At 42.1% G+C, this 16,760-nt stretch overlaps 1 protein-coding gene across 1 annotated transcript in view; it reads left to right on the forward strand.

Annotated features, from left to right (window-relative positions):
* Window positions 1-16,760, forward strand: part of LOC104966594 (neurocan core protein-like) — a 72,569-nt gene that overhangs the window by 18,870 nt on the left and 36,939 nt on the right. Inside the window, exon 8 of the mRNA XM_010795781.1 lies at window positions 16,216-16,332. Coding sequence (XP_010794083.1) covers window positions 16,216-16,332 — 117 coding nt within the window. The remainder of the gene's footprint in view (window positions 1-16,215; window positions 16,333-16,760) is intronic.

Raw genomic sequence — 16,760 nt, forward strand, 5'->3', positions numbered from 1 at the left:
GTTGTTCACAGTATAAGCAGTGTCTGTGCTGTTTGATTGAGTGTGCTCGCATTGATTTCTTTTGGTAGTTAATGGACCTGCTGCTGTGGCAGAAAAACACAGAGTAAATGGACATAACAAACGCTATGTTTGTAATATCAACGAACAAAATGTGTTTGCTTATGTTTTATGTATCAGTCTTCAATTACTGCGATATTTCTTTTATGTTTCTGCCAAACTAATGTCATTCTTTCATTTTCGGCTCAGTGCATCTGGTATTTTCAGGTTTTTTGAAAATCCATTTACAAACTTCTGACTCGGATCATTCGTCATCCTGCACAGCAAAGGACATTTATAAATTTTTTATTTATGAGACAATACATGGAGTGGTCAGAGCCAGTAGGGATTCACTCGCTGCACTTAGATGAAGCCTTTTGTTCCCCTAGTAATGAGTCAGCACCTTAAACATTCAGACAGGAATGTGCTTCTGTCAAAGGAAAATTAATAATTTGCAATATGTTGAACAGAAGTTAGCTTGATATGTTCACTGTAAAAGCTACTCACAATTACTTTTTTAAAATCTGTACTCCTTTTCTGTTACCTTGCTTTCACATTTTTGTCAAAGATCTTCTCCTGGGAAGAATCACCACTTGGTTAACTCCATTGATTTGTCATTTCTACCAAAAGTGCCCCATTTTTGGTTGAAATGTTACCTTCTTCCATTCATTAAAACCAGGAGGGGCATCTTCTCATAAAACTGTGGTTTTGGTATAAATGAGAGCCACTAACTGATAAAAAGTAAACTATGCTTACTGTGGAGCACGACTGTGACACTAATATCGTAAACATCGAGAATTATTCAGATTTCTTTCAGAAATAAATCATTTGGTTTATGTAGTTGGAGCCCAGTGACACTTGCTGAATTGTAATATATTTACTGCAGAAGGAAATTAAAAGAAAACAGAATGTTTATCAGTATTTTGTGACTGAGCGACTACAAGCAGACTCCTCCCTCTGAATGACCTTTTGCAGTTGTCAGTTATAGTGCAGGGGAAATTACAACAATTGTTCTCTCCCCATTACAGTGGAGAGATGGAGAGAGAGGAGGGAAAGGGCAGAAGGATAGACAGCTCTGGGGAAGAAGAATGGGGGAGAAAGAGAGAGGGGTGAGCGTGTCCTCTACTAGGGAGTACATAAACCTCTTTAATCAATGATCACACACTACTCTACACAGCATGGGCCTCCAGGGAGCACGTTGTTCCTCCTCAATTTCCCTTCCTTCCTTCCTTCCTTCCTTCCTTCCTTCCTTCCTTCCTTCCTTCCTTCCTTCCGTCCTTTCCTCCTCCCTTTCTTTACACTTCATCCAATCTTCATTCATTGTTTGTTATCAGGCCAGTCTCAGCCCCTATGTGTCCTATTTGGCCATATATCAGAGTGATAAGACACCGGTGTATAACAGCACGTCCAGCTTTCCAATTCCACATCGCTCTGGCCTCCAGCTAAACCCACACAGATGGTTGGATGTATGCACGAACACACACATAACTAAATGTATGTGAAAAAGCAGCAGCAAGCCAAACTTGCTCAGGAGTAAACCTCGATAATCCACCCCGCATGCTTCACCATCATACACACACACAAAGACACAGAGTATATGTCTTAATTCTTCACTGTGAACGCTGTCAGAAAGTAAACACATTTCATTTTGTTTGTTTTTGAATTACTCATATCTTAATGTCCATATTGTATAATCCTAAAGACCGTTTTTATACAAGTTTGAATAGCACAAACAAGTTACAATAGCAGCTTTAACTGCAGAGAATCCCAACAGGAGTGGAAATACGCCGAATGCCTCAGAGCACTGGTACCCAGCCGCGCAGGGTGACGAAGCAAGGCAGGCGGATACGGTATGTCTGTCCGGCCTTATAATGACCAGCGCCCGTTTGAGACTCTGGCAAACAGGGAACAGGATGTCTCTGAGTTATAGGCATCTTGACTAAAGCCTTGTCCCGGGCTCCAGATAGATCAGACCTCTGGCAACATCAATAACACAGCAGCCAGCGCTCACCCAAATTAGAGTGTTACATTTGGAGGAGAACAGCCAGCATCCTCAAGTGTGTCTGTGTGTAGTCAGGGATGGAGGGGGGAAAGAAGGAGATAAATGGAGACAGGGACAGGCTGGGTTGGCATATTATCAGCATGGGTCTCTGGATAGATGTTCAGTTTGTCTGTTGGCTTTTGGAGTCCTTGGATAGGCTGTCTGGAGCAGCAAGACATTCTCATGCTGCATATAGAAGTCTATTGATTTTTCTGCCTCTCCCTCCAAGTGTATCCCATCCTTTATTTTCTCCATCCTTCTTTGCTCTGTCTCGCCCTTCCTGGCTTTTTTTTTCTTTTTCCCCCGCTCTCCTTTGCTCCCTGTCTCCCTGACTTAATGTATTTTATTACATCTCTGGTCATTGTTATGACTCTCGCTGGCATAATGTTTTGATAGCCTTTTGAACTCCAACGTGATACAACACAGAGCAGTCAATTGCCATCTAACTGTACCCGTCCCCTGTACGATCCTCAGCCTCAGCAGGATCCTTGTCACTACCTTTTAGAAAAGCCTCACCTCCCTTAAATCCTCCGCCTGATCTGTCAGCCTACTATCTGCTTCTCGTCTCCAAGTTTCTTTTCATGGTGTAATGCCTTCATTTTTCCATATCAAACCCTCCTGCTGAATATAATCCTGTGCTATTGGCTGCGGCATATTAGATGAATGGGATTTGTTAAAGAAGAGCCTTAAGGGACACTGGGCTTCATCGTGGTGTGGGATGAAATGGCGATACTCATGCTGACTGAGCACAGGCTCTTTGTATCCTGTCAACCAAGGGAAGCAATCTAAGTGTTGAAGATGAGCTTAAGTACACTGTGGTGAGAAGAGATTCAGTGATTGTTCATAATGAAAGGCACCAGAAAAAATCCAATGAATTTGCTTTATGTTAATTACGTCAAACTCTTCTAATCACCTGTCTAAATTCCTGGGTAAAGAAGTGGTCCCTTCTCAAGAAAGAAGGCCAGTTAAACACAGGAAAACACGAAACATCATGATCTCACAGGTTAGGGATATCAAGTTTGAAACCAATTATACTGGAGAAACTAAATGTGCTAGATAGTCTAACCTTTGTGACCTCACACACCTCAATATTCACGTTATCGGTACCAACTTGGATGACAATGTTGCTAAAGCTTGAATTGTTGTTTTTTCTGTTTCTCCCTGGGCAGAACCAATACCTCTGGATTAGCCTCTAAAAGAAGGAAGCCTTGGTCCTTGATAAATATTGTACTCTGGTTGATGCTAATCTCATATTGTGGATAATGGATAAGTTCCCTAAAAATGGAGTGTGTTGTTTAACCCTGGGGCAACAGGGCTGGCATCAAAGAACTGTCGCAGGCGGAAGTTGACTGTAGACCAGACCACATGATACATACAGCCTTCCCATGTGCAGAATTATCAGTAGCGCTAACAGGCAGAGAAGAGATGGAATATTTTATCATCACTTCTCTCTCTTGAACTGAGGCTACTCTTGCTGGGCTAGAAGCTTAAAGCTAAACTAACATGGCAACAACATAGGCAATCATTTTGAGGCAAAAGATTGTTTTGAATATTCAATGCAACTTTGCTAATATTAAGCCCAGGGTGAAAAAACCTTCATGGACAGGAGGGACGATCAAGATTGTGAAGAGAGTTAAAGAATATGGATGAGATAAAGAGTTACACACAAGTTATTAATCTGTAGGAAGTGTTAATGTGTTTTAAGAAGTTGTACACTAATGTCGAATTTGGCGTATTTAATTTGTTCTCACAGCAGTTTTCAGCATTCAAGAAGTTGTGTACAGACGTGTGTGAGCACAGCAGTATACGATACTCAGTCTCTCCATGGACCAAGTCAAGTGCTGTGCCTGAAAAGGTCGCTGAACATCACAGCAAGCTGCGATATGAAAGGCAAATATTTACCGCTTTGCAAAGTGCTGTTGGTTTTTTAGCTGTTAAAGTTAAAGATAGTGACTAAATAATTCAGTAAGGAAATGTCTCTTTAGCAGGCCAAACGCGGCAGTAAAATATCAGTGTTCACTGACATTCTGGGGAATAGAAAATGTTGATTTATATATTCAAAGTCAATGAAACAAACTGCTATGTTTGTAAAGCTAATGCACCATCAACATTTGTGTTTAATATTCTGCAGTGAGCCTGAAAAAAACAGAAGAGGTGACTTAAACAGGTATTTTTATGGCATGATAAAAATGGTTTATTATCTTTGGTGCCACAACACAACCTGGTGATTATTCAGCCTCTATAGGAGCCCCATCACAGACAGCTGTATTTTATTTTCTGTATGTATGACCCAGAGCTGCCATTATGGCAGATGAATGACTCTCTTGACTGTCACTGCTGGCAGATCCACAGCAGAACTCCAAAACAAGTTTTATTGTAGTTTTTATGAATATTTTTTAACATCCCAGCTAGGGCTGCTCAATTAATCGTATTTTAATCGCAATTACGATTATGGCTTGCAACGATTACGAAAACAACGTAATCGAAATAAAACGAATAAATTGGTTTTTCAGTTGAATTATACTTAAAGTTCAGGGTAATCAACTGTTAAAAACATACTGTTCAAATTATTTTTCTCCAATAAATTGATGTTTTCAAAGTAAATGGATAATCGTTTTTAATAATCGTGATATCAATTATTGACCCAAATAATCGAGATTATGATTTTTGCCATAATCGAGCAGCCCTAATCCCAGCCCTCTAGAGATAAGCTTGGGGGCTGATCATACTGTACCATGTTGACTTCAGCAACACAGCAACTGTGGACGCTAGCTTTAATTTCTGTTTCCCTCTGCACAACATATGCTTTGTAATAATCATGTCTTTGTTTAGATAGGACAGTGCCTTATGCTCACATAAACAAAGCATTGTTCCGAGAGGATTTCTGGTCTCTAACGTGTTACTTTCCATAATATTGCATTTTTGGATTGGAGGTTTACAATAATCGTAGATTTTTCCAAACCTGCCAGCATAGTGAATATTTACTCCTCTTGGCTTTAAGAGAAGACACAGTCAAACCCACAGGCTCAATGAGGAATCTAACTACACAGTATAACATTCAGCCAAACAGCAAATATAACCATCTCCTGCTTGTTGGAGCATTCAGGCGTCCTCATCTCCTCTGATTTTATTGTAGTCATTTTCATTTAGCCGCCTCTGTAAACCAGATAAGAGAAGTCCTGTGCAGAGCCATATGTCACCCCATTAAAACACAGACATGGATTCACTGAGGAAGGTTTTTGTTCTTCTTACTTCTAGCACAATGAATTCCTATCTGAGTTTTATTGTCAGTCACAGCTTTAGGACCCCTGAGGGTGCATAGAGTTTCATAAAGACACGAACAACATCACCCCTGTGTGCCACCAATTGGGAAATGATGGGAGGGATGGATGGAGACAGAGAGCTTGGCAGGAGATTGTCAGAAGGAATATAATCCTCTGTGTGGAGCCATTGTGTGGCTTTGCAGAGCAGGAGAGACTTAACTGCTTGTTTTTGTGTGGGTAACCGTTACAATGGAGCATTCAGGCGCTATCAGATGAGACGTCAGGAATCTGTTTCCTGTTATGGAAAGGACATCTCACTTCTCTGTCTGTATCAAACAAATTGGTCCTCTTAGAGGTCAAAGAATGGAAGCTAGAAATACACAGCCATGTTGCTTTCAGATCAGATTCTCTCTGCCTCTGAACGAGAAGGATCTGGATATATACTTATTATAATGTGAAACTGCTTTTATGCCTGTTCAACAAGATTTAAACGTCAGTGTCCCTGAAATGCAATTTTTCTGCATTTTTATTCTCCAATTGCAGTCAGACACAGCCGGTCACACATGCATGCACACGCTCGTCGGAAAAACGTAGCCGCCTGCCATCAAGGTTAACAGTGAATTGTGTGATTTTAAATTGAGGTATTTTCTAGCTACCGAGGAGTGGCAGCGAGAGGATGAGTGCGCCCAGCTGGGGTTTGGAGCTGCCACATTGCCTGACTGAGTCTACTCCCCCTCACTGAAGGCGGAGTCAGGGGTCTTTGGCTCCTGGCGTCAGTCACAACGCATCATGCAGCAGCCAGCCCACAGCGGGTGTAGGGGTTGAGGGGGTCTCCTCATGTAGGGCATGTCAGACACACCAGACGATATGTCCCTGCGGGGAGGATTCAAAGACCTGGAAAAAAGCAGAGCATGTTCTTTTTTTTTTAGGGTGGTGGGATGTGTGGATATGAAGGTGTCAATTATAGAATTTGCGAGTTCTAAAGATTAAAGGGTGTATTTGTTATAGTTGCTTCAATGATTTGCAAGCTTCTTTTCATAGTTTCTACTGGCAGGGGCACTGTGAGGTCATGTAAAGTAGTTCTTCTTTGTTGAGCTGAAAACTGGTCTCCAGGCAAAAACCCTCCTCAACAGCTTGCGTCTCTTAATAGCTCTGCTCTGCTGTCAGAACTACTTCTTGATAGAAACCACAGTGGAATACAAACATGCAGGAAAAAGGAGTCTGAGATCCACTGTGTGTGTGTGTGTGTGTGTGTGTGTGTGTGTGTGTGTGTGTGTGTGTGTGTGTGTGTGTGTGTGTGGCTTATTTCTTTCTGACTTGGGGCTCTTGTGTAATGGCAACAAGCTGAACAACGTGTAAGGTCATGTGTTCAAGGTCAGGAAAGTTGTGTTAAAATATACTTGTTTTTGTTGTTTGTATTTGTGCATGATAATAATATGTGCAAGAAAGGTAGAATATAAATAGGAGGATTGGGTGATTAATCATTGTCTTCTCTGTTAGTCATGTTTTTTCGTGGTCTTATCCCTCTTCAAGCAGCTGTGCCAATCACAGTGGGGCATGATGACAATGACTCACCAAAATAGGGAGAAGTGTGCAAAACAGATTTTCCTAATAGGGAACTTGTGTTGTTTTCTTTGAGCTGCAGACTTACAAGACACAAATACACAGCGGCACAGATGTGTTGCCAAACCGGATGATGCACCTTCGTGGGTGTCATTTATATTTGTGGGGTTATTGAAGGTCTGGTCAGATTTTTGCCATAGTGATGCGTGGTCTTTTTCTGAATGATAATGATCGATACTTACTATTCTGTGCATGTACAGTACTGCTTCATTCCTGCACCATCCTATTGAGATTGAACCAAACCAGTCAGACAGTCAGAGTTGAAATTGGAATATATTGCAATTACATTTGCAGTTTCAAAATCTTTGGAGACTTTTCCCCTTGTGCTCTATGTTTTTCCCCCAGTGATAATGTTAATAATTATAAGATGAGGGCCTTTCATGTCACCCAAGGGCACTTTACAAACAGGAAACAAGTAACAATCTTAACACATTTGGATTCAAACCTATATAATGAACGCTGTGCTGATTGAGGCAGTTTGTTTTTCAGCAGCCTGATCTAGCTTGTATATGATGTCATAAAGCTACAGTCCCCACAGTTGATCCTAGGGCATTTTGACACGGCACTTCATCAAGTAGAAGCTGCAGATAAACAGATGCAGTCTATCTGGTTGGCTTCAGTTTGCTGTTGTGAGATAGCAGATGACAAAAAGATGTACCCACCTTCTGGCTGTGATCACTCTACAGTTTTACTTTTTAGTTTGATATCTGGAAAGTGTCTGGAGAGTAACTAATGAAGGTTTTTATGCCTATTTTTCAGGATTATTTTGTATTTTGTGACTCTCAAACCCAATGTTAGTCCGCATTAATTTGCATCCCTCTCTTATATGCGCCCCTCATCTCCCACTTGATCATCTCACTGGCCTTGCAGGGCATGCAAAACACAAACTGATGGGCAAAGTGCACTTCAAGGTCAGGAACATATCCATTTGTTTTTCTTGCACCACTTTTTTCACCATTATAAAAATGTGAAGCACACATCTACATGTCTGATTGTACTGGAAATAGGAACTCAGCCTTGATCTGTGTGCACATCCCACACTTCATTTGATGCATACTAATCAAGAGTGTGTTTGTTCATTAGGCGCTGTGGCATGACTTGAAGAGTAACAATACATGTTGTATGGTGTAATCATGTAAGGCGGAATATGAATAATTCATGAAACATCACCGACAGTAATTGTTACGGTCTGCCTTGTGCACGTATACAATATTACTAGATCATTTTGAAAAAGTGGAATACGGTTGATTCAATATTCTCCTTTCACAAAGCCCTGAATATGAGAGTGAAGAGACATTGAAAAGAAGAGGGGGAAAAATCAAAGGTGGATAGAATGTGTTTGTGATGATAAGCCGGGATGGATTATTTTCTCGCCACTCTGACAGCGCAGATAATGCAATTTATTTAGGACGAATGGAGACGCCACAAGTGTCGCTCCTGTAACAATAGATCCTCAATTTCTGCGTAAGTCTCACCGCACAAGCCCGCTGTATTGGCTTGTATTGCATTGCGGGCAGTTTACCCCCCCTCTCCGGGCTGATCCAGTGTGACGCTCTGAGGAACTCACTGGGAGCGCATCGGCTGCTTTCTGCTGTCTCAGGCTTCTGGCGCAGTAACTAATTGCAAGTGTCATGCTTTGTGTGTGTGTGTGTGTGTGTGTGTGTGTGTGTGTGTGTGTGTGTGTGTGTGTGTGTGTGTGTGTGTGTGTGTGTGTGTGTGTGTGTGTGTGAGCATGTGAGCTTGCTTGGCGAGGCGAAGCAACCATTTAATGCGAGGTGAAAAAGAGGTGAAACTCAACATATTGAGGATTCTAAATCTGAAATAGTTTGTCTTTATATATAAAAACAAATACATGTGTGTAACAAAAATATAGTTCGTTTTTATATATAAACATAAACTATATTTTCCATATTATATAGGTTTTTTTTCTTGCATCTTTCATGTCTTATGTCACATACACCTGTAGGATTGATGTTCACACCATTAAACTGATCCTAGCTCTTTGTGAATAAATAATAACATGGAACAGTATAATATACTGGCAAGCGACTCTCAGTTATTTGAGTAATCCAGTATTGATAGCAGCTTTCAGCGTGCTCAGTAATAATAGATGCGCTTCTGTAATGGATTACATATGGAGTGTTTACAGACTGCAGTCTACATCAAGTGTTGTTTTCACTCTCCCATCTCTCAGATACACAAAGGCGTCTATAAGCAGCCATACGCAGGGTGCTGCATGTGTTCAGACGGACAGAAATAGCTGCTCCCTCTTCTGCAGAGCTCATCAATCCTAGTTTGTCAGAGGCCGCTCAGCCTGGGCTCGGGACAGTAATCACACAGCTACACCTGCTCCATCGACAACCCTCACTCTACGGGAACACATTCCCAGAGGATGCAGGGTGGCGACTGCAGCCTTTCAAGTGGTCAAGCTGGGATCAAGCCCAGATTCAGTATCTACTGTAAGTTGTCAGTTGTCCTTGAGCACTGACTTCCTGCCAGCCTGGGAACGCTCAGCCGGGTGCTCTGATCTCCCTGTGGAGAGGAGATCAATGGAGTGATACTTTATTATTCTTTACAACAACACACTTCAAACACTATGCAACCTCTTGGACTAATAGAAGCGTAGTTTTCTTTAAGACCACATGTTCAACACCAACATTAGCCATTTTTTATTGTCAGGATAGCGGCTAAACGGGAAATCTTGGGTTGTCAAACATTCTGAAACATAGTCAATATAGAGTTCAAACTGGTGAAGACAGCCTGTGACTGTAGATTTAAAAAAATGTTTACATTACATGTTAGACGCTTTTATCCAAAGCAACTTACATACTCAATACTGTGGACAATCCCCACAGGAGCAATTTGGGGTGAAGTGTCTTGCCCAGGGACACAGCGACACCCTGATCCGAACACCTACGCACAACCCACTGCTCCACACGCCGCCGCGTATAGATAAAACCTATACTTACATTATAGTACATTTAGCTGTCACTTTCATCCAAAGCCACTTATAATAAGTGCAATATAAGTGTTAGTTCTAATGGCCAAGGTGCAGTCAAAACAGGCAGGTTTTTTCGTCTGAGATTAAAGAGTTTTCAGCACTCCTGATATATGGGTAGCTTATTTTGCCATTTCGGGAGCCAAGATAGAAAAGAGACAGGGCGATAACTGGGTCCCCCCCACAGTGAGGGTACAGTAGCTAACTGATTGGCCAATGCAGAGTGAAGTGCATATGCTGGAGTGTAGGGTTTAACCAAGGTCACGAAGTAGTGAGAATCATATCAATCCACAGCAGGCCAGTACCAGTGTCTTAAAACAGACTTACAGAACAACCATACAGTATATGGCATCAAATGACCTGACTGTCCTTTATTTGTTTTTTCAGTGTGAAAATCCATGTTTGGTTCTTTTCTGTCCTGTCATTTCCAAAAATAGTTTTTGTCTTGCTTTTTTTGACTGACAGTTGGAACAGTGGGTTAAAGAGAGGGGTGGACGCCTACATTCAGGGAGGCGAGGCGCGCTGACCCTCCCCGATGTGTTTTCGACCTCATGGACTGAGTTTGTTGTAATGCTCTCACTGCAGACGCTCAGGCTCTGCTCACATTAGATTGTCTGACTCTGCAGACTGACTGCTGGGGCGCTGACATCATCAGCACCAACTGGAGCAGCTCCACCAACAAAAACCTAACCTCTGTGTCTCTCTCTCCGTCTCTTCTTCTTCTCTCCTCCGCCACCTCCTCACCCTCCATTTCAACCCTCATGCAGCTCACCTCCTCAAATCAATCACTTTGAAGTAATCTGAGACCACATTGGAGTTTGCGTCTTAGTGCAAGAGAGAGGTGTTATCTCTATTTCAGCAGAAATAGGTTTCATTTTCCCCTGGTGTGTATTCAACTTGCCATGGCAGTAATTGTAGCTCATCTGCAGTGAGTGACTTGTCTGTCAGGGGACACGTTGATACATGGATTATATTCCTTCCTGTGAGCCTGACTCAGTCCTTCCTGTCTGGGAAGGGATGGAAACTTGGAGACACTCGGGTCATGCAGATGACATGGTGAACGGTAACAACAGTCATTGCGTTTGGGACAAAGAAGACAGACATACTCATCAAGGTCAGGTTGCAATGGCTGTCACTTATCAGATAGTTAAGGTAATGAGTCAAGCATCACCTAAAATAACCCAGAACCAAGGAGTATCAAAACTACTCCAGTAAAAAGATACCTGCACTTGATCCAATTTGTACCCAGATCGAAAAAAAAGGATTTTACTTTCAGCCATCACCTCAAGTGTTATTCTATTTAATGAGTCACATGATCGACCCGCAACCACAGCAGCTATAACCAATACAGGCTGCTGTGTGGTTTAGTTGAGTGCTGTGTATTGCATGGAGTTGGAAGTAAAGACTTCATTGCATAGTAGTGACATGACAGGTATCCAATCTAAAATCATTCCCTATTGTTTTGCAGTATCACTTTATAGGTACTGGTACTGGTTGTACTTGTATCATAATTTATTTAACCATACCCAGTCCCACATTACCGTAACATCTCTGATACACTCGCCATCATTTCCTGTCTGCATGCATGGATACTATCTGCGGCCCTGCTGTAGCAATGTCGCTGCGTTCTGTATGTGCTTTCGTGAGTACATCACCATTAAACGATGAATAATGATTATCCAAGATTATGAACTGTCTGCAGAAAATTATTAATTTAGGCTTACCTCCATAGTTGGGCCAGGCGTAGGTGACATTCAGCATTGACAGAGCCACTTACACTGATGCATTATGTATGCCTTGTATGGCACTGTAACGCTCAATGCATAAAACACATTTTCACTGCGGTCATCATGCAAGTGACAATATGAATATTTCACATTACGTCAAAGTGATGATGACAGGGACTGTATTAAGTCCATGCTTTGCAGTTTAGTGCAGCTATCCATATGGCTCTAACTGTGCTGTGTGCCTCAGCACCTTTAGAGGGAAACATTTTAGCGGGGCAGCTCTGGCCGCATGTGAAGTCTTATCACGCTCATGGAGGGGAACACTTAAACGGGCCATTGCATGATCTCTTTCTCAGCAAAGCTATTACAAGGTTCAGTGAGTCCAAGCACAGCATCGCGGCGGTTGATAAGCAGGTGTATATATACAATAAAATGCAAGTGTGTGCGAGTGCAGTTTTGCTCCAAGCGTGCGTGCGTGTGTTTAACACGTTTATCTGTGGAGAGTTCAGTGTTTCTGTCAGCTCAACCTTTTCTGCAGGCTTCCATTATGTTGAATTTGCTAACCACTCAGCTTGGTACTTCATGGGATTCGTAACATTTTCCTTATCCCCAATCCTCTTTCAGTGCCCGTTCTAAATCCTGGGTGCATGTATGAGTTGACATCAGGGAGTATCTTCCCAAATGTGGCAAAAGGCTAAGATAATCTCTTAGGAAGGAGGCTTAGGAAAACTTCAGATGATCCCATGGAGCAGTGAAATGTCACACGTAGGGACATATTTTAAGAAATTGTGCACAGGATTGAAGAGACATCTGTTCAATGTCAGGGGAAATACCTTATATGATCTATTTGATAGATATGCCTGCAAAGGAACTGACAGCTGAACTATTGTAAGACCTAATATATCTCTCTTTTGTGTCTATAATAAACTGTAGCGCTACAGAGACTGTTCTTCCTTCCTTCTTCTCTTTCTCTTTTCATTTCTGTCTTTCACACAGAAAAAGAAAGACACACAGTCTGCATAGAAGAGGAGACCTATTTTAAGACCAGTGTGTAATTAATCATAAGCTAGCAGCACGCATTAAGAGAGGAGGAAATGTATGATAGCCCCCCCTGTGACTTTCTGTCCCTCCCTAGCTGATATTTTTCTCTCGCTTATGCTTGTGCTACTCTATACTACATTTTAATTTGTCTCCCTGCCTAATACCAGGGTCTCTCTGTTCTTCCTCCCTCCTCTCTGTCGCATTTTTAATCTGTTCTTCACTTGCATATTCATTTTTTGTTTCACATCTTTGCACACACACGCACCCTCCTAATTATGAAAACGCAAAATGTCATCTAAAGCCCTGGCGTGAATATTTAAACACTGAAGCGCTACATGTTCAGGGCTGATTCGAGCGTGTGTTGATCCATTCATGCATTACGTTTCTGTCTACTGTACATGTGATGACACCACTAAGATTGCAGGCTCATGTTTGTGGACAGATGGTGAAGAACACAGTCTCATTTGTGTGTAATAAGTCGTAACTAATTGTCTGCAGATTGGATCAATGTGCTATTCTGCTGCAGCGCCACTCTCAGTCTGTATAACCACAGACAGCACAGCCACAATTTATCAGCGCTAGCAGATTCTACTGGAGGAAAAGTCCTTTTCATCTCTTTAGCAGGGCAATTTACTGGAACTGTTTAACTTATATAAATAAATCGTTTATTTTGTTAAGAAAGTGGACCAATAGAAATAGACCTAAAGGATTAGATGGTGTTAAACACATGCATGCCCACGCACAAGTGAGGGCACAGTTGTCACACACTAGCTATGCTCTAATGGTCCTATCAGATGGTGATGCCATCCACTTAAATCCTAAGGAGCTTATTGATTATGTTTTAAGATATGTCACTCTCATTTTTCACGTCGACAAACTATAAAGCATTTAGCCCGAGCTGCAGTATTACCCTCTGTGGTGTGACTGACTCGCAGTGGTCTTAAGAAGTTTGGCCTTTTCGCTGCTGAAGCCCCCCTCACTAAGGCGACTTGATGACCCGCCCTCAGCTGTCAGTCACACTGTGTGCATCACTGCAGCAGATACATATCCGCCTGTGCTGTGGCAGAGCTGAAATGTAAAACCGAGATACCCACATGTCAGACTTAGTGTACGAATATTATCTCAGCATTAATGTCCACCTGATGGATGGCCCTAACATGTTGTATCCCCAGAGGATGAATACTTCAGACTTATTTTACTTTCAGGGCCACTTTTTTTGAGTAAAATATGTCATAGTTTTAAATCTATTGTTTAAGAAAATAGTTAAAACTCAGACAATTAATTATAAATAATCAAAATGTAGTCTATTTCTGGTTTAGAAACAGCAGTAATGTTAATCGGCTTAACCTTTTATCTAGTTCCCCCTTTTCCTACTTCATTGCTTGCATTAAATATACTCATGCCTAATTTATAGAATGATATTCTGTATTTTAGGCTTATAATGTATTAAATGCCACACACAAACACAATCATATACTATTTAAATGCCATTACAGTAAATATCACCTGATGATGGCAATTTCGCGAGTTCATGTCACAAAGATATTACATTTCACAGTGGATTAGAGAAAGCGAACGCATGAAATTGAAGGTACTGTGAGCCATTTCTGTGTAAACGTGAAGCCACCTTGAAAAGCTTATTTTCCAAAATGATTGCATTTTGACATTTTTCTATATGTCATCGAGAGTGAGCGTAGACAAGTCTGACTCACAATAGCTTTTCATATCACATCACTTAACTGAACAGTTGCCGTTGTCAGCAGCAGAGTAAAGTAGATTCAGGTTCACGCTGATAAACTCCCGCATTCCCCTATTTTGCCTCATGAAAACACACCGAAGGAGCTGTCGGTGACATGCTTTCATCCTGCCTGCTTGATGCATGGACTGAATATGGCACATTGTTGGGTTGTTAACATGTAGCAACAGCAAACTAATCATTTAAGCATGATAGAACAACGCAAAGCTAGCAATCTGAAGCAACGATATTAGTCTGTTTTTATATTTTCTACACTGCTGGAAACAGATTAACATTTGGATTTATCATTGTTTACAGTGTTGGGCAAACTACTTTTAAATGTTAGCTATTGAAATGATAAATTACTCTCTTGATGACAGATTGATGGATGGATGGAGCGATGGATTGATGGATGGATGGAGCGATGGATGGATAATGACTCAAGCAGCTTCTTTCCTTCACCTCCTTTCTCCATTTCCCCCCTCCATTACCTTCCATTTTGAAACCCAACCATGCAGATACATTGAACATATCTTGTGTGTCATTCACTGCTCAGCACTTTTTTACCATCTCTATCATTACCCTATGATGTTCTCAAATCACACACAGGGTGTTTTTCTTTCTCCTTTCTGCTGTTGATTTTAGAAAAGAGCCTGTCTCTAATGACTTTTCTCATTCAGCGAATCCCTTTTACAGTATGTCATTTCAAAGGCAGCCCTTCCATCTCCCCTGCCCTGTGTATCACCAGCTGCCTCTCTGCAGCGGTGGGAGTCTATCATTCCGTTTCACAGGAAATTGAGCACACACCCACGTCAATGTATTTCTCTCCAGCGTTGCAATGAGTCAGGGTCACACAGACATCCACAATTGTACACACATATGATTGCAAACTTACACACATGCATAAACAACGTACAAGTAGAAATGTTCCCAGACTTTCAGGGGAACTGCACTCTGTGTTCTGCAAAGCATCCCTCTGCTCATACATCATTACGTGAGTCTGGGTGTTATTATGGAGAAGATGCAGTGTATTAGATGGCCTGGCAGATTGTGTCAGGGGCTGCAATCCTATCAGGATGGATAATAAAAAGAAACGTAATCTAGCCAGTTCCCTCCAGTCCTTTTTGCACACAGAATAGAAATTCCGGACGTCCGCTCTGCGGTAACCGTCCTTGTCAAATTCTCTTCCTCCCTCCGTCCCATCCTAAAATATAAGAGCAATAATTACGACTTAATCTCCTCAATCTCCGCCTTCATCCTGCTAAATGTTTCCCACCGAGGCATAGAGTTATAGCCCAGCAACATAAAATCTGTTTATTACCTCTTTTGCAACGCTGTTATGTGCCATAAAAATAGATGCCCATGCCAGTATGCACGGCTGGGTGATGACTAGCTAGTTTATGAGGGTCTTGGCTCATCGGGGGACCTGGGATAAGAGGCTGGAGGTTGTCGAGTCAGCACCCTGTCCTTCGCCTGGCGAATCCGTCATGATAAACTAGCACAACATACGTAAAAACATCCAATCTGTCTCCTTTTAGAAAGTCATGGAGTCCCGGACGTGTCTCTACGTACTGTCTGTCCACTCTACTCTTTTTCTGTTCGAGGATGAGCTCAGTCAGGATATTGAAGAGCATAATGCTGGCTCACTGCCTGTCATAGTTTGTCAACATTTGAGGCACTTTGGTAATGCTCTTTCCCTGTACGAAATCAATTATAAATTCACATTTGTCCCACTCTGTCTGTCTTTACAGTGGAGAATAACCCATGCCAGACCAACCCGTGTCTCCATGGAGGGAGCTGCCTGCAGGAAGGGGATGGCTATAGCTGCTACTGTCCTCAGGGCTTCTCTGGAGAGAGCTGCGAGATCGGTGAGTCACTGCGGGGTCGGGGCTGAGCGGGGGAGAGGTCAGAGGTCAGCAGCTGAACACAGATGCCGTGTCGCTGTGGAATAAGGGGAAGCGAGACATGCATATGTTGGCATAACATTTACCAGATGTACTCGGCTGTGCAGTGAATTCTAGATAAAGCAACAACTAGTTCCCTTTGTGGGTTTTCTTTCCTTGTTTGTGCTGCTAGGACTCTGGATTCAATGCTCTCAAAGCCAAGATGAGTTTTCCTGTCAGGCCCAGTAGTTTTGGTTGAAGCTCCCCGACTAAAAGTGAACTGGGAATATCCGTATGCGTCAAGTCAGCCGGTTGTGACAGAGGTTGATGAATCCTTGTTATATTCGCTCAGCTGTGTGTGTGTGTGTGTGTGTGTGTGTGTGTGTGTGTGTGTGTGTGTGTGTGTGTGTGTG

This window comes from Notothenia coriiceps, unplaced genomic scaffold, assembly GCF_000735185.1.
Source record: "Notothenia coriiceps isolate Sejong01 unplaced genomic scaffold, NC01 NC01_scaffold00037246, whole genome shotgun sequence".
Lineage (NCBI taxonomy): Eukaryota > Metazoa > Chordata > Actinopteri > Perciformes > Nototheniidae > Notothenia > Notothenia coriiceps.